Here is a 25539-nt window from a genome sequence, read left to right as displayed (position 1 = left end):
ATTTTTTTCTGCATCTAGCTCTGAAAAAATATTTGGGCTTCTAGCAGTGTGTGGGACTTGGTCTATTAGTCCATCTATACTGACCTCCATCAGGTTGCAAATTAAAAATAATTTTTTTCTTCATTTAGCTCTGAAAAAATATTTGGGCTTCTAGCAGTGTGTGGGACTTGTTCTATTAGTCCTTCTATACTGACCTCCAGCAGGTTGCAAATTGAATATAATTTTTTTCTGCATCTAGCTCTGAAAAAATATTTGGGCTTCTAGCGGTGTGTGGGACTTGGTCTATTAGTCCATCTATACTGACCTCCATCAGGTTGCAAATTAAAAATAATTTTTTTCTTCATTTAGCTCTGAAAAAATATTTGGGCTTCTAGCAGTGTGTGGGACTTGTTCTATTAGTCCTTCTATACTGACCTCCAGCAGGTTGCAAATTGAATATAATTTTTTTCTGCATCTAGCTCTGAAAAAATATTTGGGCTTCTAGCGGTGTGTGGGACTTGGTCTATTAGTCCATCTATACTGACCTCCATCAGGTTGCAAATTAAAAATAATTTTTTTCTGCATCTAGCTCTGAAAAAATATTTGGGCTTCTAGCAGTGTGTGGGACTTGGTCTATTAGTCCATCTATACTGACCTCCATCAGGTTGCAAATTAAAAATAATTTTTTTCTGCATCTAGCTCTGAAAAAATATTTGGGCTTCTAGCAGTGTGTGGCACTTGGTCTATTAGTCCATCTATACTGACCTCCATCAGGTTGCAAATTAAAAATAATTTTTTTCTGCATCTAGCTCTGAAATAATATTTGGGCTTCTAGCAGTGTGTGGGACTTGGTCTATTAGTCCATCTATACTGACCTCCATCAGGTTGCAAATTAAAAATAATTTTTTTCTTCATTTATCTCTGAAAAAATATTTGGGCTTCTAGCAGCGTGTGGGACTTGTTCTATTAGTCCATCTATACTGACCTCCATCAGGTTGCAAATTAAAAATAATTTTTTTCTGCATCTAGCTCTGAAAAAATATTTGGGCTTCTAGCAGTGTGTGGGACTTGGTCTATTAGTCCATCTATATAGACCTCCATCAGGTTGCAAATTAAAAATAATTTTTTTCTGCATCTAGCTCTGAAAAAATATTTGGGCTTCTAGCAGTGTGTGGGACTTGGTCTATTAGTCCATCTATACTGACCTCCATCAGGTTGCAAATTGAATAAAAAAATTTTCTGCATCTAGCTCTGAAAAAATATTTGGGCTTCTAGCGGTGTGTGGGACTTGGTCTATTAGTCCATCTATACTGACCTCCATCAGGTTGCAAATTAAAAATAATTTTTTTCTGCATCTAGCTCTGAAAAAATATTTGGGCTTCTAGCAGTGTGTGGGACTTGGTCTATTAGTCCATCTATACTGACCTCCATCAGGTTGCAAATTAAAAATAATTTTTTTCTTCATTTATCTCTGAAAAAATATTTGGGCTTCTAGCAGTGTGTGGGACTTGGTCTATTAGTCCATCTATACTGACCTCCATCAGGTTGCAAATTAAAAATAATTTTTTTCTGCATCTAGCTCTGAAAAAATATTTGGGCTTCTAGCAGTGTGTGGGACTTGGTCTATTAGTCCATCTATACTGACCTCCATCAGGTTGCAAATTAAAAATAATTTTTTTCTGCATCTAGCTCTGAAAAAATATTTGGGCTTCTAGCAGTGTGTGGGACTTGGTCTATTAGTCCATCTATACTGACCTCCATCAGGTTGCAAATTGAATAAAAAAATTTTCTGCATCTAGCTCTGAAAAAATATTTGGGCTTCTAGCGGTGTGTGGGACTTGGTCTATTAGTCCATCTATACTGACCTCCATCAGGTTGCAAATTAAAAATAATTTTTTTCTGCATCTAGCTCTGAAAAAATATTTGGGCTTCTAGCAGTGTGTGGGACTTGGTCTATTAGTCCATCTATACTGACCTCCATCAGGTTGCAAATTAAAAATAATTTTTTTCTTCATTTATCTCTGAAAAAATATTTGGGCTTCTAGCAGTGTGTGGGACTTGGTCTATTAGTCCATCTATACTGACCTCCATCAGGTTGCAAATTAAAAATAATTTTTTTCTGCATCTAGCTCTGAAAAAATATTTGGGCTTCTAGCAGTGTGTGGGACTTGGTCTATTAGTCCATCTATACTGACCTCCATCAGGTTGCAAATTAAAAATAATTTTTTTCTTCATTTATCTCTGAAAAAATATTTGGGCTTCTAGCAGCGTGTGGGACTTGTTCTATTAGTCCATCTATACTGACCTCCATCAGGTTGCAAATTAAAAATAATTTTTTTCTGCATCTAGCTCTGAAAAAATATTTGGGCTTCTAGCGGTGTGTGGGACTTGGTCTATTAGTCCATCTATACTGACCTCCATCAGGTTGCAAATTAAAAATAATTTTTTTCTGCATCTAACCCAGCCAATAGTTTTGGCCTAATACCACAGTTTGGCCACTCAGCTCTGCTCGGTTACCATCCATTGTTTTTTTGTGCAAACAACTCCAGAGTTGTGAATTAGTTAACCACCAAAATGAGTGGAAAAAGGCCTGCTGCTGGTGGAAAGGGGAATAGGCGTGTTGGGAAGGGGAAAAAAGGTTGTGTCCGTGGGGTAGGTGCAGAAGAAAGACCATCTTCCAGCCAAACTAAAATGTCTACTTCTTTTAGCGGACAATGTGATAAGATCCCTTTCTTACGGCCACGCCAATCGCTACAAATTCCAGATGAGGCACAAAAACAGCAGGTGCTTCAACGGATATCAAGTGCTCCTTTAAGTGGGCTCTCCTCCACATCAACTTCAACATCACAAATACTCCAGTCCTCAAAGGTGTCACCCAAATCGCACTTGCTTCCTCACAGCTCCCAAATCTCCAGCTGCCCGTCTGAGTATGAGGTAGAACAGATGGTTGAGTCTGCAGAGCTGTTTACTCATACTATAGCCTGGGAATCAGAGGTCGACTCCAGCGCTTCTGTGAATCCAGACGAGGAAATGATCTGCACTGATGCCCAGAATCTTTATGAGTCGGATCCAGGACCAGACGCAGAAGGTTCTGACCATAATGTAGACCCTCATTCCCAAACTGTAACTCCTGTTGGTGGAGACAATGAGGAAGACGATGATAAGACTCAAATACCTGATTGGAGCGACAACTTTAGTTTTTTGTCAGGGCAGGAACAGGTTGGCTCTGAGGACGACGGGTGTGATAACGCACAGGGTGATGATGATGAGGTCGGAGATCCCACTTACTGTCAACCCACAGTCAGCCAAGAGATGAGGTCAGCAGAGGAGGTGGAGGAAGATGCTAGTGACGACGAGGTCAGGTTGCGCCTTCCTGGACAGAGACGTAGTACTGGAAGCACGTCAACAACTGCATCCTCAAACACAACTCTGCCTCTCACCACAAGTCGTGGTGGCTCTTCAGGTCGCATGGGTGCTAAGCCTTGCATAGCCTGGGCATTTTTTCAGATCGATAAAGATGACCCAACTCGTGTTATCTGTAACATTTGTCAGCAAAAGCTAAGTAGAGGCCAAAAAATACATAGTTTGAGTACTTCATGCATGAACCGGCACATGGACATGAAGCAAAAGTTGCAGTGGGAAGCTCAGTGTGCTACAATGCGGTCTAGCCGGCCGGGCCAACCACCGTCTGCCATATCTTGTGCATCCGCGGCCTCTTCATCCTCTGTGACTGGGGGGACAGCAGTCACACCTGTTTTGGGGCGCAGACCTGCCACCTCTTTACCCGCAACAGCCAGCGTGATTGGCAGGTCATCATTTTCTTTGGAGGTGGTAACACCAGCTGGTCTTGAGCGCTGTCCGACATCGATAGCACCACCTTTGGATCAAGGCAACCTAACATGTCCGCCTGCATCTTCCTCACAGACCGGCAGTTTGCCGGGGACACCCTTATCAACCCCGTCTAAGCACAATAGCCAGCCCTCGGTCCCTCAGATGTGGACAAGTAAAAGACCATTTCCTCCTAGCCATGAGAAAGCTAAGAGGTTGAATTTCACCATCTGCAAGCTCTTGGCTACAGAAATGCTGCCTTTCCGCCTGGTGGACACAGAGGATTTTCGAGACCTTATGTCCGTCGCAGTGCCCCAGTACCAGATGCCCAGTCGGCACTACTTCTCAAAGAAAGGTGTGCCTGCGCTCCACCAGCATGTCGCACACAACATCACCGCTTCTTTGAGAAACTCTGTGTGTGACAGGGTGCATTTCACCACAGACACTTGGACAAGTAGGCATGGACAGGGGCGTTACATGTCGCTGACTGGGCACTGGGTAACTATGGTGACAGCAGGACAAGGGGCTGCTGTCCAAGTCTTGCCGTCCCCACGAGTTGTGCGTCAATCCTCTTTATGTCATTTTTCCTCCACTGCTTCAGCCTCCTCAACCTCCTCTCGGTCTTCCACCTGCACCCAAAGCCTGTCTGGTCATGCCACAAGCTTTCTAACTGCGCAGAAGGGATCCTGCACACCTCCTTACTATGCTGGCAGTAGGGCTCAACGTCATCAGGCGGTTTTTACATTGAAATGTCTGGGAAATGTGAGTCACACAGCTGAGGAGTTGTGGTCAGCTCTGGAGAACCAATTTCATGAATGGTTGTCTCCACTGGACCTGAAACCAGGGAAGGCCGTGTGCGACAATGCTGCAAACCTGGGTGCGGCCCTTCGCCGGGGCAATGTCACACACGTGCCTTGTATGGCTCACGTGTTGAACCTGGTTGTCCAGCAATTTTTAGCCCACTATCCCAGACTAGATGGCCTTCTGCAGAGGGCACAGTCGCTGTGTGCTCACTTCCGCCGTTCGCATCCCGCAGCTCAGCGACTTACATCTCTACAGAAGTCGTTGGGCCTGCCACTTCACCGGCTAAAATGCGATGTGCCTACCCGGTGGAATTCAACTCTGCACATGTTGCAGCGACTGTGGCAGCACCGACAAGCCCTGGTGCAATACGTTCTGACGTATAGCCTGGGCCAACGAGATTCAGAGGTGGGGCAAATCACGCTGGAGGAGTGGTCTCAGATCAGGGACCTATGCACCCTTCTGCACAGTTTTGAAATGGCGACGAAGATGTTTAGTGTTGACGATGCCATTATCAGCATGACTATTCCGGTGATTTACATGCTGGAGCACATGTTAAACAGAATTCGGAGTCAGGTGGTGGCACAAGAGGAGGTGGAGGAAGTAGAGGAGGAGGAGTTGTATGCGGAAGGGCTAACATCTGCAAGGTCCAGACGGTCGGCAGCACCAAGGCGGCAGGCATGTTAGGGTGGGGGAGATGATTTTACCAGGGCGCATGGTAGCAGCCAAACTAGTGAGGAAGGTGCAGGAGCCCAGGAAGAAGTGGAGGACGAACTGATGGAAGACTCATCAGATGAGGGAGACCTTGATCACATTTCTGTTGTGCGAGGTTGGGGGGAGAGGACAGAGGAAGGAAGCATGATTGCTACCTCGCCACCAACACAACAGGGACTTGGTGCTCCTGGATGCGCAACACACATGAGTGCCTTCTTGCTGCACTACCTGCAACATGACCCTCGAATTGTGAGAATTAGAAATAATCCTGACTACTGGGTTGCCACACTGTTAGATCCCTGGTACAAAAGTAAATTTGCAGAAATTATTCCTGCCATAGAAAGGGATGCACGCATGCAGGAGTATCAGCAGAGACTGTTGCAGAATCTTACATGTGCTTTTCCACAAAATACCAGTGGTGCACGTAGTGAATCTCATAGTTCCAACTTGCCAACCGTGGGACCGTCAAGTGTTCAGCACTCAAACCGTAACAGAACCACAGTATCTGCTGGTAACATCAATTTTGCGGAATCATTTCACCACTTTTTTAGCCCATCCTTTGCAAGGCCACAGGAGACAAGAAGTCTGACACATAGTCAACGCCTAGAGACGATGGTACAGGAGTATCTCCAAGTAAACATTGAAGCCACGACTGTGTCACTGGACCCTTGCTCTTTTTGGGCTTCCAATCTGGATAAATGGCCGGAGCTAGCCACTTACGCCTTGGAGATCTTGTCATGCCCCGCAGCCAGCGTTCTGTCTGAACGTGTGTTCAGCGCTGCTGGTGGTGTGCTGACAGATAAGCGCACGCGGCTCTCCACTGATAATGTAGACAGACTCACGTTCATAAAGATGAACAAATCATGGATCCGAAACGACTTTTCTACCCCTGTGTCATCCTGGGGAGAGTAAAAGCTTGATGATTGGTTAAAATCACCCTACCAACCGTTTTAAGCTTTCAAATTACTAATCATGTTTATCTGTATCTTGACTGGAAAATAATTTGGGCTTTGTAGCAGTGTGCAGCACTGATCCTATTAGGCCATCTATAATAAGCTTCACCACATTTAAAATTAAAAATAATTTTTAGCTGCATCTAGCCCGGAAAATAATTTTGGGGCTCCGAGATGCGCAAGACACATAAGTGCCTTCTTGCTGCACTACCTGCAGCATGACCCTCATATTGTCAGAATTCGAAGTAATCATGACTACTGGGTTGCCACACTCTTAGATCCCCCAAACTTTTCGATCAACCTTTTCATTTTAATAAAGACCAAAAAAATGGTCATTTTTGAAATTATAAGCATTAGCAGGTTGTTAGAAACTGAAATCAAACAGTTTTCAACTCAAAACTTTATTCTAGGTGATGTTACATTTTCACATAGGACCCCTTGTTCGAAAGGAGCTTCTGAACTCTCTCGTCCATTGAATTTGTCAGGTTTTGGATGGTTTCTGCTTCAATTGTTTTGCATGAGGACAGAATACCCTCCCAGAGCTGTTGCTTAGATGTGAACTGCCTCCCGCCATCATAGACACTCCTTTTAATGATGCTCCAAAGGTTCTGAATGGGGTAGAGGTCAGGGGAGCATGGGGGTCACACCATAAGTTTGTCCCCTTTTATGCCCATATCAGCCAGAGATGCAGATGTTTTATGTGCAGCATGAGATGGTGCATTATCATGCAGAAAAATGATCTTGCTGTGAAATACACGGTTCTTCTTCTTGAACCATGGCAGGAAGTGCTGTTTGAGAAAATCCACATACATTATGGAGTTCATCTTTAGCGCCTTCAGGGATCCTAAAGGGGCCGACAATCTCTCTCCCCATGATTCCAGCCCAAAACATTACTCCACCTCCTCCTTGTTGGCGCTGTAGCCGTGTTTGCGTGGGGTGTCCATCAACCAGCCATCCTCCACTCCATTCATCTGGACCATCGAGCGCTGCACGGCACTCATCCGTGAACAAAACAGTTTTGAAATCAGTCTTCATGTAATGTTTGGCCCACTGGAGCCGTTTCTGCTTGTGTGAAGTGGATAGAGGAGGTCGACAGGATGGCATATGCACAGCTGCAAACCTCTGAAGGACCCTGCATCTTGTTGTTCGGGGGACGTTGGAGGCACAAGCAGCTTCAAAAACTTGTCTGCTGCTATGACAAGGCTTTTTTGCCGCTGCTGTTTCAACCTGACGTAATTGCCTGTAGGAAAGAGTCCTCAATTTGCCCTTATCAGCACGCACACGTGTGTACTGTGAATCAGCTACATACTTCTTGATTGCCAAGACACTTCATCCTGATCATCGCACAATGTTGATTGTAGTCATGCATGACCTAAACACTCCACAATTTGTTGCTTCTCAGCAGCCGACACATCCTTTTTCTTTCCCATTTTGGCAGAAAATGTAGGCTGCTTAATAATGTGAGAGAGCCTTCTTAAGTAGTCTTGCCTTTCATTGGACACACCTGCCAAACTAATTAGCACAGGTGTCTGCAATTGCTTACAGTGATATAAAGAGCCCTGACACACATCACCATCAATGAGTTTAACTGACAAACAAACAAATTCTTCCCTTATCACTCCTAAACACTTTTTGCATAATAATTTGGAACGCGGTGTACATGTGCTTTTCCACAAAACACCAGTGGTTCACGTAGTGAATCTTACAGTTCTAACTTGCCAACCGTGGTCTGTATGGAATTGTTCAATAAAGGGCCCAAAATTAAGATAACATAGATGGGAGAGGTCTCTATGAATAGGAATTCCTAAGTATTTGATACCCTGTGAGGGCCAGGCAAAGGGAAAGTTGGACTGGATGGAATCCTATATGGATTTAGGGAGGGAGACATCGAGGGCCTCAGACTTCGCTGCATTGATTTTAAAATTTTACCATGTAACAAAGTGATCTATTTCAGCCATAACAGCAGGGATGGATATATGTGATTGAGTGATATATACTAGGACATCATCAGCAAATAGAGAGCACTTGTACTCGGTGCCTCCCACCTCAATCCACCTAATATTGGGGTTATGGCGAATTGATGAGAGCAGGTGCTCCGTCACTAGGATGTATAAGAGAGGGGACAGAGGACATCCCTGCCTTGTCCCATTGGTGATTGTGAAAGGTGATGAAAATGTTCTGACGCACCCCCTGGGCCTTGGGACACCCGGAGCCGGACCCTTTTTGGTGGATGCTGGTGGTTGTAGTCTTCGTGGCGGCGATCCGGTTCCGTGGCTCAGGGCGGTCAAACCAGTGGCGGAACTATTTATGTGGTTTTGATGTTTAAATGTCTGACTACGCCACCCGTGGATTGCGGTCAGAGTGAACCGCCGCTACAGGGCAGACCGCTAAGGCTGGTGTTGTGGGTGCAGCAGGGCGTAGCATAACTCCCCACGGGAGGAGTATAGCCTCAGGGCAGTGTATGCGGAGGATGGGGGTGATGGTGCAGGGCAGCAGCAGTAACGACACGGAGTCAGTGATGCAGTTCAGGGCCTTTACTCACAGTTCTTATTATCCAGACCACGTCTGCAGGTAACGGCTGCCCACGTCGTACTGTGCTCACCAGGTGAGGGGCTCAGACAACTCCCAGATAACTTTGGAGCGCTTCACAGGACCCCCTTTGTGTGTCCTTTGTCTGGCCTTTCTTACCAACACTTCTGTCCGGCTGCCTCGGGCCTCCTCTTGGTAAACTTGGCGCCAGTTTCCCTGACCCTATGTGGTGCCTTCCTAGCGGGTGGAGCAAGGGGCTGCGCCACATAAAATGTCAGAGCCTCCGGTTTCTAGCTGAGGGTCGTTTCCTGCCTCCACTAGTTCGGGGACCGGTCTCCCCCTTTGGCCTGACCCCTCCACGCAGGTGGATTCGGGCGTGCGGTGGCGACTCGCCCGTCCGCACCCCTGGGATCCCTTCATTCCTCGTTCCTGGAGCCTTCTCCGCTCCTCTTCCTTCCTTCTCCCTCTTGCAGGCCTGGGCCTCTGTTACTAGGCCCGCCTCCGGAGCAGAGCTCATGCAGAGCCCCTGCTCCCTGCCACTTCTGCTCAGACTTCTCTGCACTGAACTAAGATGGTGCCCACCTTTTATACTCCCTTCTCAATGCACCCAGGAACTGCTTCCTCCCTGCTCCTGCACTGCAGGGTTCCCCTTCCTCAGTGTTCCCTCCCCCCACTCCAGCCAGGGACAGGGACTGTCGTGCCCATCTCAGGGGCATATTGGTCGCCCTGCCCCACGGCAATGTGGTGTAATGCATGCAGGTGTCGGGTCCTGATCCACACTCCATCCTTATCTGAGAGTGAGATATCACACCTCTGGGTGAGGTGCAATACGTCTGTAGCAACCGAGCCCTCGGTGCTACAGTTCCATTTATCTTCAGCCTAGGTGACGTATTGTGATACAGGGCCGTTATTTTGGCTATAAAAGGGTCCCCTAGACCCCTACCCCAAGCTTTTTAAGAGAATCATATATGGCGTGCCAGGAGACTCTATGGAATGCTTTCTCAGCATCCAACGAGAGTATCTACTTACAAATTTTTAACTGCATCTAGCCCAGGAAATACTTTGTGCCTAGTAGCAGTGTCTGCTAGTCAGCGGATTATCCCGGCTGTTAAGCAAGCTACACCACCTGTAGTTTGGACACTTAATTTTTTCAAAGGAAATGCTTCGGGACCACGGGATACTTAGTGAAGAGCATCAGGAGGCACCCCAAGGCATAGGGGCTGGGACTGGCACTAGGATGCCTTGCGGTGGACAGCCGAGCTCGATCCTTATAAAAGCTTTTTAACTGCAGCAGCTTTAGTGGACGCTACTGGAGCTGGAATTACGCGGCTGCTGGCATGAGACTTGCCCTCCAATAGATCCTTGTAAATGGATTTAAAGTGTATTCATTTAAATTAGAGGGACAATTTAAATTAAAAAGCTTAGAGCTGCCTCCACCACAGGGGGGCTCTCTCGACCCACCAGCGGACAGGCACCAGTATTGGGAGAGGGGGGCTGGCCGTCAGGGTTCACCGCGGCTCTGGCACAAACCCGGCGACACGGAGGTGGCACGGGCAGGAGCGGACTGGCCGTCTCGGCTTCTCACTTTTTGGATTTTAGAAGGGCATGACATGCCTATATCTGTGTCTCCCCCTCCTTTTACTCCTCCACCTCTTTTCTTTTCGCATGACTATATGTACTTGTCACTTTTCCATGTGTTAGTTGTGTCTTCTGAGCAGTTTGTCAGCTTTTGGACACCTTTGAAGGTGTTTTCTATGTGTTTCTATGTGTTTTTGTTTGCCTGCCATTGGTTTTAACGGTGTTCGAAGGTGTTCGACGAACAGTTCGACGAACAGTTCGGCGAACACACGGGTGTTCGACGAACCGAACCGAACTCGAACACTACGGGGGTGGCTCAACACTACTGGCTAGGCCACGCCAGGATCTTGAAATGCCTCTTACATAGCCACTAATTAGTTGCCCTGGCTGTGTGTTTCGAGTCCTTGTCACGCTGGTAGACCCAGTCACGACCCATCTTCAATTTTCTTATTGAGGGAAGAAGGTTGTTGGCCAAAATCTTGCGATACATGAATCCTCCCTTCAATACGGTGCAGTCATCCAGTCGCCTTTGCAGAAAAGCACCCCCAAAGTATGATGTTTCTCCCAACATGCTTCTTGGTTGGGATGGTGTTCTTGGGGTTGTACTCATTCTTCTTCTTCCTCCAAACATGGCGAGTGGAGTTGATACAAAAAAGTTCTATTTTGGTCTCCTCTGACAACATGACCTTCTCCCATGCCTCCTCTGGATCATCCAGATGGTCAATGGCGAACTTCAAACCGGCCTGGACATGTGCTCGCGTGAGCAGGGGGTCCTTGCCTGTCCTGCAGGATTTTAATCCATGATGACATAGTGTGTTACTAACGATAATATTTGAGCCTGTGGTCCCAGCCCTCTTCAGGTCATTGACCAGGTCCTCCCATGTAGTTCTGTGCTGATTCCTGACCTTTCTCAGAATCATCCTTACCCCACGAGGTGAGATCTTGTATGGAGCCCCACACAGAGGAAGATTGAGAGTCATCTTGTGTTTTTTCTATTTTCTAATAATTGTGCCAACAGTTGTTGCCTTCTCACCAAGCTGCTTCCTATTGTCCTGTAGTCCATCCTAGCCTTGTGCAGGGCTACAATTTTGTACCTGGTGTCCTTAGACAGCTCTTTGGTCTTGGCCATGGTGGAGAGGTTGGAGTGTGATTGATTGTGTGGACAGGTGTCTTTTATACAGGTAACGAGTTCAAACAACTGCAATTAATACAGGTAATGAGTGTAGAGTAGGAGGGCTTCTTAAAGAAAAACTAACAGGTCTGTGAGAGCCAGAATTCTTGCTGGTTGGTAGGTGATCAAATACTTATTTCAAGCAATAAAATGCTAATTAATTATTTTAAAATCATACAATGTGATTTTCTGTATTTTTTTTAAATTCTGTCTCTCACAGTTGAAGTGTACCTACGTTAAAAATTACAGACCTCTCCATTTTTTGTAGGTGGGAAAACTTCCAAAATAGGCAGTGTATCAAATACTTATTTTCCCCACTGTGCATAGGATTTGTGTTCTCTGATGCTGCTCAGTTAAAACCTGTTCATACATATTGTGATATATTCCAGACAGTTCTTAACATACTTCCTCTGTAAGACACAGTACTTTCAGCGTTTTGAATGGTACTTTACTACAGCTATGCTGTTTTATCAAGTGCATTACTATTAAATTTATGTGAAAATGAGTTTCAAAAGACAGAATAGGATGCCACTGTCCTACATTGTATCTTTATGAGGGCATAAGGGCAATATTATGGTACTCCCCCCCCCCACTCAGGATACCCAATTTTTGCAAGTCTGGAGAGCTGCCACAAAGAGCTGCTTTTGTGCTGAAGGAGTCCAATCTTATGCCATGGTCATCAGGAGCGGACAGACAGAACAGGCCCCTGTGCAAGAACAGTAAAATAGCTCCTCATAGTTGTAATGCACACGCCCGGGCTGAGCGGCGTGTGCGTGTGATTCCACTGGACCGTGCCGGAGAGTGAATGCCTGGAGGGGCGTAACTAGGTATTCACCCGATCCGACCAGGGTCGCACGACGGCATACGACGCCAGTGCACTAAGGAGGAACCGAGCAGAGGGACCAGGTGCTACTCCAGGACAGACCCCGGACACAGCTGTTGACCCACACAGGGGAATACAGGAACAGACAGGTTAGGCTGGCACACAGACTGGTGGGTATAGGCAGGCACGACTGGTATGCAGGCAGGCAGGCGGGTATGCAGGCAGGGGGGTACAGGCAAGCACGGCTAGAGTGCAGACAGGGAGGCACTAGCAGGTTGGAACACAGGCGGGATAGGACCCAGTACACACTGGGACTCAGGAACAGAACCACAGATGTGGCGGACAAACACAGCGGAGTGAGACCGCCCAGAGAGGTGAGCAAGAGTAGAGCAGGACAAGGCCGCCTGGAGCGGTGAGCAAGAGTAGAGCAGGACAAGGCCACCTGGAGCGGTGAGCAAGAGTAGAGCAGGACAAGGCCACCTGGAGCGGTGAGCAAGAGTAGAGCAGGACAAGGCCGCCTGGAGCGGTGAGCAAGAGTAGAGCAGGACAAGGCCGCCTGGAGCGGTGAGCAAGAGTAGAGCAGGACAAGGCCGCCTGGAGCAGTGAGCAAGAGTAGAGCAGGACAAGGCCGCCTGGAGCAGTGAGCAAGAGTAGAGCAGAACAAGGCCACCTGGAGTGGTGAGCAAAGGGTCAGAGCTGAGCGAGACTGCCGGAGCAGTGAGCAAAGGGTCAGAGCGGAGCGAGACTGCCGGAGCAGTGAGCAAAGGGTCAGAGCGGAGCGAGACTGCCGGAGCAGTGAGCAAAGGGTCAGAGTGGAGTGAGACTGCTGGAGCAGTGAGCAAAGGGTCAGAGCGGAGCGAGACTGCCGGAGCAGTGAGCAAAGGGTCAGAGCGGAGCGAGACTGCCGGAGCAGTGAGCAAAGGGTCAGAGCGGAGCGAGACTGCCGGAGCAGTGAGCAAAGGGTCAGAGCAGGCCAGAACTGCCGGAGCGGTGAGCAAAGGCAGAGCAGGCTAGAACCACCGGAGCGGTGAGCAAAGGCAGAGCAGGCTAGAACCGCCAGAGCGGTGAGCAAGGCAGAGCAGGCTAGAACCGCCGGAGTGGTGAGCAAGGCAGAGCAGGCTAGAACAGCCGGAGCAGTGAGCAAGGCAGAGCAGGCTAGAACCGCCGGAGCGGTGAGCAAGGCAGAGCAGGCTAGAACCGCCGGAGCGGTGAGCAAGGCAGAGCAGGCTAGAACCGCCGGAGCGGTGAGCAAGGCAGAGCAGGGGGGACAGGGCTCTGTACACACGGAACAGGCAGGAAGGGAAAGGCAGAACCAGATACCCACAGGCTACTTGCAGTGAAGTAGCGAGTGGACCACAAAATCACAAACGAAAGTACAGTGACAACGAGCAGGAGTTAGGTACGAGTTCAGACTCTGCAGAAAAAGGAAAGGTACGGACATAGAGAAACACAGAAAACAGGCTAGAAGAGTATACAGACAAGAACAGACACAGTAGCAAGATACAGGAGCGGGTCTAGGTATGCAGCCCCTAGAAGGCGGGAGGAACAGGCTAGGAGCGTGTTCAGACAGGACAGACAAGATACAGGAGCGGGTCTAGGTATGCGGCCCCTAGAAGGCGGAACGAACAGGCAAGGAGCGTGTTCAGACAGGACTGGAAATACAGCCTACAAGAAAGGCAAGCAAGCAAACACAGAAAGGGACCTGGCACATTCAGAGTGAAAGAGCACACTGAATGAAACACAATGCTCAGGCATGGGTTAATTGGAGCAGCTGGTTTAAATACCAGGTGACAGACAGCAATAGGCTGAGGACGCACAAGGGGTGTGCCTGCAGCAGGTACAAAAAGCAGGAAGTGATCGGGCGCCGCCCTTAAGCAGCAGAAACAGAATCAAACAGACAGCATGGAGGGAAGCCAGAGAGACATTCTGGATTGGAGATCAAGTGCGCGCTCTTGCACAGTGGGAGATGGACCACTATGCAAGGACGCCGCCAGGTATGTTACAATAGTGCACAATTCCACCTGCTTTGTAGCTGGAAATGGCACCCTCTCAGGCCCCAGTTGGGCCGCACAAGTTGCACCAATAGAATGACTGTGACTGGATGATATTTACATATGGACAGCATGGTGTATAGCACCTATAATGCATTTGTATAATTTATTGTGATTACATAAGTGTCATTGTATCGTTATCATCACTCATCTGTAGCTATTCCCTCATATCTTTTGAACCTATCTTAGTTATTATTATGTCTATTTTGCTGCGCATACAATTTTTTTTTGCTCTTTTGTGATCCACAGAGGTCAAAGAGACCCGTCGCCCATTGACACATGAATGTCTTGGAGAAGCATTAAGACTCCTCCGCCAAGTGATCAACAAATATCCCCTGCTCAATACTGTGGAAACTTTGACTGCAGCTGGGACTCTCATCTCCAAAGTTAAAGGTCAGTAATGGTCAAATTCGACCGGTATGTCTGATATGTATCATACCAACATTTTGCTTATTTATCTTTGGTTTTTGGATAACTCAGGTTTTCACTATGAAGCAAGTATTGAAAATGAGAAACGAGATTTTGAGAAGGCCCTGGAGAGCATGGCTGTTTGCTTCAGCAGCACGTGAGTAGTGACAATGACAATATTTTAGGAAATTGATTATTTTTTTTGGGCTCAGCAAATCGGCAATTTCATTGTAATCGCTGTGTACATTTTTCCTTTCTGTTCTCAGAATCTCAGAATTTCTTATGGGGGAAGTGGACAGCAGCACATTGTTATCGCTACCACCCGGGGACCAAAGCCAGGTGAGACATTGTCCCCTAGTAGATACTACAACAATTATTGTCTAGCTAGCCACTTTAGCGCCACTGTTGACCGTACAGGTTTATCTAAATGCTATATGTTGCTTAAACAAAAATATACCCTATGTGGTACCAACTGTAGAACCTGAGCATTCCTCTGGGCTATTCCTCTTTGTATTCCTTAAATCCCTCGGTCACCTAAACGTTCTTTATCATATACATTTTCTCTTTGTTTCTAACAGTATGTACATATATTTTGCTACTATTGTAAACATTCAAGCTTTTTTTTCTTCCAACAGTCCATGGAAAGTTTATATGGCGGTCTGTCTGGTAGCGAAAGTGCACTCTCCAGTGCGGAGTATGTGGACACTGGTGAGAAAACACATTGGGAATATTTTTCTTATTGCGAGTCATAAAAATAGTCATATATGTTTTGATTGTTAACTTTAACCTGTGGGACTAAACATGGAGTCCCATTTATTGGGAAACACCATAATGGTAGCATTTACTAACAGTAAAACATTTATGTGATCAAAATCAAATTCACCATGTTTCTTATGCTATGAACACCTTGAGAAAAATTACAGATTTGGGAATATCCTTTCATATATGCTCTTTTTCCCAACAAACTATTGGCATCACAGGGACATTCTTTACATCCATGAACACATGACTGTGTAATGCTACTGGTTATTGCATTTATATGAATTTAGGAAGCCCTTCTGGTGATGATGTGGATGTAATCCTGCAGAGGAGTGATGGAGGCGTACGGGCTGCTTTTGTCTATGCAAAAAATTTAGCAAAATATATGAAGGATCTGACAAGCTACATAGAGAAAAGAACGATTTTGGGTAAGTTTTAAATAGACATATTTTTTTCAGTTCATTTTTTTAATCAATTTCCTTAATCTTTTTTTCAATTATTTTTTAAATAAGTATGTTCTCTAATAAAACCAAATTCTGTTTTTTATCAGATAAACATTAATTACTAATAGAGTAGCCTTTAGCAAAAACATGGCAGAAAAACGCCATATCTAAATGCTAGCAAACTGCGTCCCAGCAATCATAGTAACAGGTTGAATAAACACCTAGGTCCATCAAGTTCAACCTTCCTTCCCCAATTGTACATTTTGTCTAATTTAATTGTAGCCCACAATGTTACCTGTATCGAGGAAATCATCCAGCCCTTTTTTGAACGCTGTTATAGTGCCTGGCATTACTACCTCTTGTGGTAGGGAGTTCCACAGTCTGACTGCTCTGACTGTAAAGAACCCTTTCCTGTTTAGGTGTCGGAATTGCCTTTCTTCCACCCGTAATGAGTGCCCCCTGGTCCTTAGTATGGTCTTTGGAAGGAATAAGTCATGGACTAGACCTTTGTACTGACCACACATATTTATACATGTAAATGAGATCCCCACTGAGGCGTCATTTTTCGAAGCTAAACAAGCCCAACTTTTTCAACCTCTCATCATATGAGAGGCCTTCCATCCCTTGTAATAATCTAGTTGTCCGCCTTTGAACTGACTCTAACTTCTGAATATCCTTTTCAAAATGTGGAGCTCAAACTGGATCCCATATTCCAGATGTGGCCTCACCAGTGATTTATAAAGGGGCAACAGTACACTGGCATCGCGGGATTTTATTTCTCTTTTTATACATCTTAAAATCTTGTTTGTTTTGCGGCTGCTGCTTGACATTGAGTACTGCTGCACAGCTTACTCGTAACCAGAATACCCAAATCCTTCTCCTGTTCTGTAGTCCCAAGTATACTCCCATTTAATATGAATGCAGCAATAGGATTACTCCGTCCTAAGTGCATTACTCTACATTTATCTACATTAAACCTCATCTGCTAAGTGTTTGCCCATTCAGTCATCTTATCCAGATCGTTCTGCAATATCGTAATGTCAAGATCAGATTTTAATATTCTACATAGTTTGGTGTCGTCAGCACTTTACTCTCAATCCCCTCCCCAAGGTTATTAATAAAGAGGTTAAAATGAATTGGTCCTAGCACTAATCCCTGCTGCACCCCACAGCTGACTATATCTCATTTAAACAAAAAAGCAGACTCAGTCCGTCTTACAATGTTGTGGGTCTCCAACCAGTAGCAGTGACTTACGGCTTCACATAAGAAAATAATTTTGGTGAGTCCCAAAAATAATGTAAATTCTCATTTTATTACAAAATAATTTAAAAGATCATACAGGTTGGGAATACATCTCAACGCGTTTCTGGCAAAAAGCCCTTATTCACTGAGACGAATAAGGGCTTTTTGCCAGAAAAGCGTTGAGATGTATTCCCAACCTGTATGATCTTTTAAATTATTTTGTAATAAATTGAGGATTTTAATTATTTTTGGGACTCACCAAAATTGTTTTCTTATATATCTCATTTAGAGAACGTACCATTTATGACAACTCTTTGTTTCCTATCATTTAGCCAATTCCTTACCCGTCTACATATAGTTCCCCCAAGTCCTTGCTTCTGTAGCTTCAGTATAAGGCTGTTATGTGGTACAATATCAAATGCCTTTGGAAAGTCCAGATAAATCACATCAGCCACATTACCAACATCCAGATTTGCACTTACCTCCTCATAGAACACCAACATGTTGGTTAGACATGACCTATTTTTCATGAATCTGTGCTGATTATCATTTAGTATATTATTTTCTGCAATATAACTCTGCAGGCCATCTCTTATGATGCCCTCAAAGACTTTGCACACTACCGATGTCAGACTCACTGGATGGTAGTTACCTGGATCCACCTTCTTACCTTTCTTAAATAGTGGTACCACATCAGCTATCCTCCAATCATGTGGCACCACCCCTGTTACAAGAGAGTCTAAGAATATGAGATTCAGCGGTCTGTCAATTACTGAGCTCAATTCCCTCAGCATCCGTGGGTGAATACCATCTGTGCTGGGGGATTTGTCAATGTTTAATTTGCTCAGATGCGGGCGTACTTCTTTTTGTGCTAAACTAGTTATATCAGGTGGTGGTTTTTGCCCTGTTGAAATATCCCTGGGACAGATGGTTTGTTGGTGAACATGGATGAAAAGTGTCTGTTTAATATCTCCGCCTTTTCTTTGTCCTCTACAATTATCTTGTTATTATAGTCTTTTAAGGGGCAGATACCATCTGTTTTTTTCTTTTTGGCATTGATGTATTTATAAAAAAATGTGGGATTTATTTTAATGTCGCTCTCTGTAGATAATTTTGCTAGCTTGATTTCTTTTGTACATTTCTTACTTATGTCTTTATACTCCTGAAATGCTATTTCTGTATTCTCGGTCTTCAAGATGCCTTTGTTACCGTATAGTTATTAATATTTTTTCACCACAGATTTGAAACTGCTTCAATAAATAACGTGTCATTTCTTAAAGCTGTTTCTATCGAAATTCTAGTCAGAAATCACACTAGATAGCACACACAAATTAGCCCCATTGAATAGGGCTGATCTGTGAGCAGACCAATGTTAGGTCAAACTGCATAAATCCAAAGATTAGCCTCAGACCTCTGCTGGAGATTTTGACAGAAATAAATGTCAGCTTTTACCAGTTTAAAAAATTCCTCCATGTAATTGTAGTCTAAATGGCTGTCTTACATGCACTCTGCCAAGTCATATCATTTTGTGGAGCCATTTGTCCAATTTTTCATCTATATAGACACTGGGGACTCCTCAGGTCACCCTATAAATTTTAATTCCTACAGCTGGCTTGTCATCTTTACTTGTCTTTACGTTTTCTGAAAACTCCAACTTTGTATGTCTCTTGTCTTCTCCAGAGATGGAATATGCCAAGGGCCTCCAGAAATTAGTGAACACATCAAAAAGTGCCCTGACTCAAGAGGTAAAATATTACAGTGTACAGAACAGTTTTATGTATAAAGGTTTTATGCATGTTGCCTAGTGACAAAACATCTCATAAGAAAACATTGGTGGGAAGTAATCACTTTATGACTTCGATAGTTTCTCCACATATTAGTATGTTTTGCTTTTTCAAGTTGTATCAAATCCTTCTCAGTTTTCTGGAAGGAGCTTCAGCCATATATTGCTAGACAGAGACGGAAGTAAGGAGGTCTCTTACTTCTTTGCTAACATGCATTCAGAACCTTATGAACAAGTAGGGAACAGAGTGAAAAGAGAATGGTGTAAGGTGGCGGTGTTCACACCGTGCAGTAACTGAGGCAGTGACCCAAGCAAGTTCAACATAAACAGCTTTATTCAGCAACTCACGGATAAACAGAAAAGTCCTCCGGTTCGCAGCCGGATTAACATGAGTCCTTAAACAACAGTTGCCGTGGGCAACGGCAGCACCGGGCCGCTCAGAGCCTGACGGGTGCAGAGCCTTCCCAGGCGTGGGTTCAGCTGCTCACAGGCCCGCCGAGCTTTCCTGCTATGCTCCTAGCAGGTCCCAACACTGAACAACACTAACCCTTAGTGCAGGGTTTTTAAAGGACCTGTGGCAAGAGCCACTGGAAAACCCATGTTGGAGGGAGGAGGCCGCCCCACTGCCTTCCTGTAGCCTCCCCCAAGAAATGAAGGCCCTGCCGGGTTTTACTAATCTGCCTTAACCAGATAGCCTGACCAGGTCAATGCTCACCATCATTCCTTCATTGCAGCCGCAGGTGAGTTTGTGACTGCAATGCACTCCAATGGATTTAATAGGTCTCTGTACACATTCTGGGGGATATATAACGTCCCTTGTATACGATCCCGGTCACTGCTTCACAATGGATGCAAGAAAAGGATTTATTTGTAGTCTGTTACTATATATAGCATGTGTCCCCAACCTGTGGCTCAGGAGACACATGTTGCTCGCGGGCCCATGATGTGTGGCATGTGACTTTCTGCCAGCTTGGTGCATTAGCACCAGATCTAGCAGACAGCTATGAAGAACCGGTCTCCAGATGGTAAGTTTTGAGAATAACCCCGCACAGAAGAGCAGATCTGGATGTACTTATACTGGCCTTGGGGGTGGAGAGATAAAATTAGGTATGGCAAACTGGAGATAGGATAATACTACCTGTCAAAGGAAGTGCTTGAAGCTGGATGCGGTTGTCACGCATGCAGATGGCGCACGTGGTTCATGGACCCACTGTGCCACAGAGCAGGGATTACCTTGGAGGGGCATAGGTAAGCGGCTACCTGGTGTTCACTGGAGCTCCTGACGGTGGAGTCAGGCTTGAGCTTCAGGTGACCGCCAGGTACCACTCCTAGGCAGTCCCCGGTGCTGCAGCTGCTGACCCCAAGGGTCACGCACACAGACACGGACTTGGACTCGGGCTCCGTTCAGACTACGCAGTTTCTGAATCAGGCAGAGCGATACTGACACGGAGTCACAAACAGGACTGGATTCGGAGACTGGTTTTAGCAGTCCGGACATATGGACTAGACGTTCAAGCACTGGCCACACACGGACCAGGGGAGTGGATTCAGGCCCTGGTCACACACGGACAAGGGGAGCGGATTCAGGCCCTGGCCACACACGGACCAGGGGAGCGGGTTCAGGCCCTGGCCACACACGGACCAGGGGAGCGGGTTCAGGCCCTGGCCACACACGGACCAGGGGAGTGGGTTCAGGCCCTGGCCACACACGGACCAGGGGAGCGGGTTCAGGCCCTGGCCACACACGGACCAGGGCAGCGGGTTCAGGCCCTGGCCACACACGGACCAGGGGAACATGTTCATGCCCTGGCCACACACGGACCAGTGATTCGGGTTCAAACACTAGCCACACACGGACCTGGGATTCGAGTTCAGGCCCTGGCCACACATGGACCAGGGATTTGGGTTCAGGATCTAGTCACACAAGGACTCGGGGACCTAACAACTCACTAGTAGTACACTTCACTTACTAATGACTCAATGTTGCTTTGGCACCTCCTTACGTGGGAAGGTGACATTTATACTAAATTCCTCCCAGCCATGTTGCACCTTTAAGAGGAGGGGAGCCTGTGTGTGCGCATTAGGCATGCCGCCGGGGACACAGTGCAGCATGCACAGGAGCAGGAGACAGGGCGACAGGGAGGTGACAGCGCGGCCGCAGCGGTGAGTATGAATTATATAGTCGTACCGTGTTAGCCACGAAAATCGATGTAAATACTTCTATGCCCAAAAGTGACAGAAGTATTCTATGAGTGATACCTTTATTGGCTAACCAGAAGAATTATGTTTGCAGCATTCAGAGCACACGGGCTCCTTCTTCAGGCAGGTTTAGAAATGAATTACTGAGATGAGCACAACATTTAGGCTGTGTGCCCACGATGCGTTTTTTAAGCGTTTCCGCAGCGGCAATTCCGCTGCATAAACGCTTAAAAAACGCATGGTAGAAGGCCTGCCATGTTCCCCAATGATAATCCGCATGTGCTTTGCACATGCTGCAGAAATTTCTGCTGCGGATTATCACTGCGGAAAAATCCACAGCACTACCAATTATTTTGGGGAAGCGCTGCTTTTTCGCCGCCATTGGCTTTCATTGGAGTGCATGGATTCCGCATCACTGCATCTGTACATGCGGATTCCACGCGTTTCAATGTGAGGATGGTACCCGGGTTTGGAGAAGAGGAGACTCCCCTCCGGACCTGGGTACCATAGAACCTGTAAAAAAGAGAATTAAATAAATAAAAAATAAATATTATATTTACCTTCGGATGGCTCCCAGTGTGCTTTTCTTCGCTTGCCGGCAGATCGCAGTGGACTGAAGGACCTGCGCTGACATCATTTACTCATGTGACGGGTCACGCAACAACGACGTCGGCAGGTCCATCAGTGTACCGCGAGCTGCCGGCAAGCCGAGACGCATCGAATCAAGACTCCGGGGGCCAGCGGAAAGTAAGTATAGATTTATTTTTTATTTTTTACCATTCTTTACGGTCACAGTATATAAATCCATACTGTTTGCATGGATTTATATAGTGTGACCAAGTTGTCAAGCACTTTCCAAGTGATGCTAAAATCTCTTGGAAAGCGCTTGACAACCAGCATGCGGAAATGCATGTGAAGAACGCTTCACATCCGCATGTCCCTGGCAGGAAAACGCATGTACAATCCGCATGTACAATCCGCATGTACAATCCGCATGTACAATCCGCATGTACAATCCGCATGTACAATCCCCATGCGTTTTTTCTGCCAGGGAGATGCAGAAACGCTCAGGAAAAATCCGGAGCATTTCTGCATGGTGTGCACATAGCCTTAAGAGATATTACAACAGGACATTTGTTTAGCATTCCACAAACTGAATTACCTGATCTGAAAGTTCACTAATTGATTGTCAATTCTGCAGCTATTGGGATATATTCAGCAAATTAATCTTACAGGTTTGAGGATAGCTAGAGGATAGCCATTTTATATAACTGGTAGAAATCTGAAAGAGTCAAGTCTGTTGTAATCATACACCATTTATTAGGAAGAAAAATGGATGTTACAAGTATTTGACCATAAAATTAACTAAAACCTTAATTAAGCAGCAGTGTCTACTATAGTATTGTGAACTTGTGACAACACAATAATCTTGAAAACAAATGTGCAAAGTGGTTGCCTTTGTGTTACCTATTTCTGTTTTCCTTCTCAGCCATACATGCCTTTCCAGTCCATCTACTCTGTAGCGCTGGAGCAAGACCAGGACTATGCTCACGCAGTTCTGCACACAGCATTGACACTGCAGCAGCAAACGTTTCTGCAGGTATATCGTTTAAGTATTTTGTCACCTTTAAAACAACGACATTTATTAATGATAAACACCAATATAAATTATATATGATTATTAATCCTGAAAATATTCTACTCTCTACAAAGCCAGTGAACATGCGGCGTTTGGAACATGAGAAACGTAGAAAAGAGCTGAAAGAGCAGTGGCAGAGAGCCCAGCGCAAACTGGTGTGGACAGACAGATATAATCCATCTTTTACTGTGTACTCTCTATGTCAAGCACTTCACAACTTCTGATTTTTTCGTTAACTCTTCTCAGTTAGATGCAGAAAGCAACCTGCGGAAAGCGAAGCAGACATACATGCAGCGCAGTGAAGAGCATGAGAAAGCCCAGTACAACGCAGCACGTGCTGAAGAGGAGCAAAGTCACAGCGGAGCCAAGTCCATCGACAAGAAAAGGAGGGCTGAGGAAGAAGCAAAGAACAGGGTAATTATGGCATGAAAGGAGCAAAAGCAATCCCATGAAGCCAGTCCCTTGAAACATATATAGCAGGAGTGGGCAATTCATTTTCTCAAGGGGCATATGAGAGACCCTGACTGTTATGGAAGGCCAAACAGGCCAAATTAACAGGCCAAACATAATTCTGCATATTATTGTTTTATATTAATTTTTATTACTTAATATTGAGCAGAAATTAGTATGTTGAGCAGCAGCTACTGTTAATATATGTTACAATAGGGCTTATTGTAACATGTATTCTTACCTGTGGCAACTAATCAAAATTCTATAATCTAGTGTTTTTTATACAGTTTATAAATCATACTGCTCCTGTTATTCAGTCTAAGGCCGGAGTCACATTAGCGTATGCGAGAGCACTGGATGCGATATGCTAATGACACTCGGCTCCTGCTCTGCTGCGAGTGTGATCCGAGTGTCAGTGCTCCGTGTCTCGCATCAGAGGATCACAGCACAGGTCCGGAGGAGATGGAGAAAGTAATTTCTCCATCTCCTCCATTGCCGGTGTCCAAGGGAATCACTAGGGTGATATCCGTGCAGCGCAATGTATCACACGCACCCATAGACTTGTATGGGTGCATGCGATCCGATTCTCGAATCAGCATGAGAAAATAATCTCAGATGTGAGCCGCGCCATAGAGTAACATTGGGTTGAGTGCAATCCGATTTTTTATCTGATTGCATTCTTCCGATTTCATCGCAAGTGTGAGCAAGCCCTTAAAGCAGCACTCCCATTATATTTTTTATTCCCTAAATCTGTGTTTGGACTCAGCTCCAGGGCACTTATGTTGGTATATTGACACCAGTGTATAGCACTAATAGGGCCCACTACAACTAGTGGTCACTTATAGTTAGGGAGGTGCTCAACATAACCACCAAGATGAGTGGTTGTGCTTTGACAACTTGTGGCCTATTTTATGCAATAGATATTAGACCCTGGTGTTCAATATTCTTAGTGCCCACCAAATTAGTGGTCCCTTGCAGCGGAAAATCTAAAACATAGCCTCGAAGATGAGTGGCTGTGTTTTGGCCTAGTGTCCATAAACCGTGGTCACTGATACGCAAATAGGTTGGCGATAACCACTAAGATGAGTGGTTGTATTGATATAATGGCAGCTGCTTCTATCTAAGCAGGGTACTAACAACAATATAGAATTTGGGGTCTATTGACCCTGATAATCTAGCTAGAGCTGCTTATTATTTAGATCTAATTATAGTCCCACTTTTGTATCTACTACGATCTAACTGCTTGATAGAATTTAGCAGTAAATCAGTTGCTGTATTTATTGTCTAATTATTTGACCCTGACCCTTATTTGACCCTGTGAGAGATTATTTTCTTTTGTTTTGTTATGTGACTGTATATTTTAACATGTACACAGTAAAAGTTATATTTTAATATATTGCTCCAATTGGATTTGACAGTGAATTAATATTTTAATAATCGGGGACACCTTAATATTGGTAGACGGTGAAACAGCACTCCCGTCATTTTTTTAATTCCCTAAACCTGTGTAATTGTTAGTGTAGCGTGAGTGTGTTAATATACTCACCGATCGCCGTCTTCCTCGGTTTCCAGCACTGCAGAGGTCCTCTTCATGTCACTGTGAATCCCACCAGCCAAGTCACATTGCGCTCTGTGTGGAGCCTGAACTCGATTTTGCAATGGAAGTATTGAGTGTCATTCTGACGCTTCATAGGTTTACATTGTAAATGCTTCTTTGGGCTCACACACAGAGCGCTGTGTGATGTGGCCAGTCTGACGAGCCGTCATGTAACACTGAAGAGGACTGGAACGGCACTGGAAACCAGGGCATACGGTGATCGATGAATATATTAACACAGCCACACTATACTAACATTTACACAGGTTTAGCGAATAAAAAAATATCAGGAGTGGTAAATATAGATGTACCTTGATCAGCAGCTCCCCTAAACACAATATGATGTACCCACAGCCCCCCACACACAGAATGATGCACCAACAGCCCCTCACAGCTTCATACACACAGTATGATGCCCCTATAGCCTCTGTAAGGCGGCGGTGTTCACACAGTGCAGTAACTGAGGCAGTGACCCAAGCAAGTCCATCATAAGCAGCTTTTATTCAGCAACTCACAGGTAACATAGAAAGTCCTCCAATTCGCAGCCGGGTAAACACAACAATGGTTTCCGGGGGCAACGGCCGCGCCGGGC

The 25539-nt window shown here is 45.6% G+C and overlaps 1 protein-coding gene across 1 annotated transcript in view; it reads left to right on the top strand.

Annotated features, from left to right (window-relative positions):
* The window catches only part of ARHGAP45 (Rho GTPase activating protein 45), a 290624-nt gene that overhangs the window by 139787 nt on the left and 125298 nt on the right, over positions 1-25539 (top strand). Inside the window, exons 3-11 of the mRNA XM_073685385.1 lie at positions 14677-14820; positions 14908-14992; positions 15102-15174; positions 15471-15543; positions 15885-16022; positions 18960-19024; positions 22751-22861; positions 22975-23055; positions 23147-23314. Coding sequence (XP_073541486.1) covers positions 14677-14820; positions 14908-14992; positions 15102-15174; positions 15471-15543; positions 15885-16022; positions 18960-19024; positions 22751-22861; positions 22975-23055; positions 23147-23314 — 938 coding nt within the window. The remainder of the gene's footprint in view (positions 1-14676; positions 14821-14907; positions 14993-15101; positions 15175-15470; positions 15544-15884; positions 16023-18959; positions 19025-22750; positions 22862-22974; positions 23056-23146; positions 23315-25539) is intronic.

Source organism: Phyllobates terribilis, unplaced genomic scaffold (assembly GCF_046119375.1).
Source record: "Phyllobates terribilis strain yellow unplaced genomic scaffold, ASM4611937v1 Scaffold_1__5_contigs__length_1240528914, whole genome shotgun sequence".
Classification (NCBI taxonomy): domain Eukaryota; kingdom Metazoa; phylum Chordata; class Amphibia; order Anura; family Dendrobatidae; genus Phyllobates; species Phyllobates terribilis.
The sequence above is the reverse complement of the archived record's forward strand: the minus strand, read 5'-3'. Positions and strand labels throughout refer to the sequence as shown.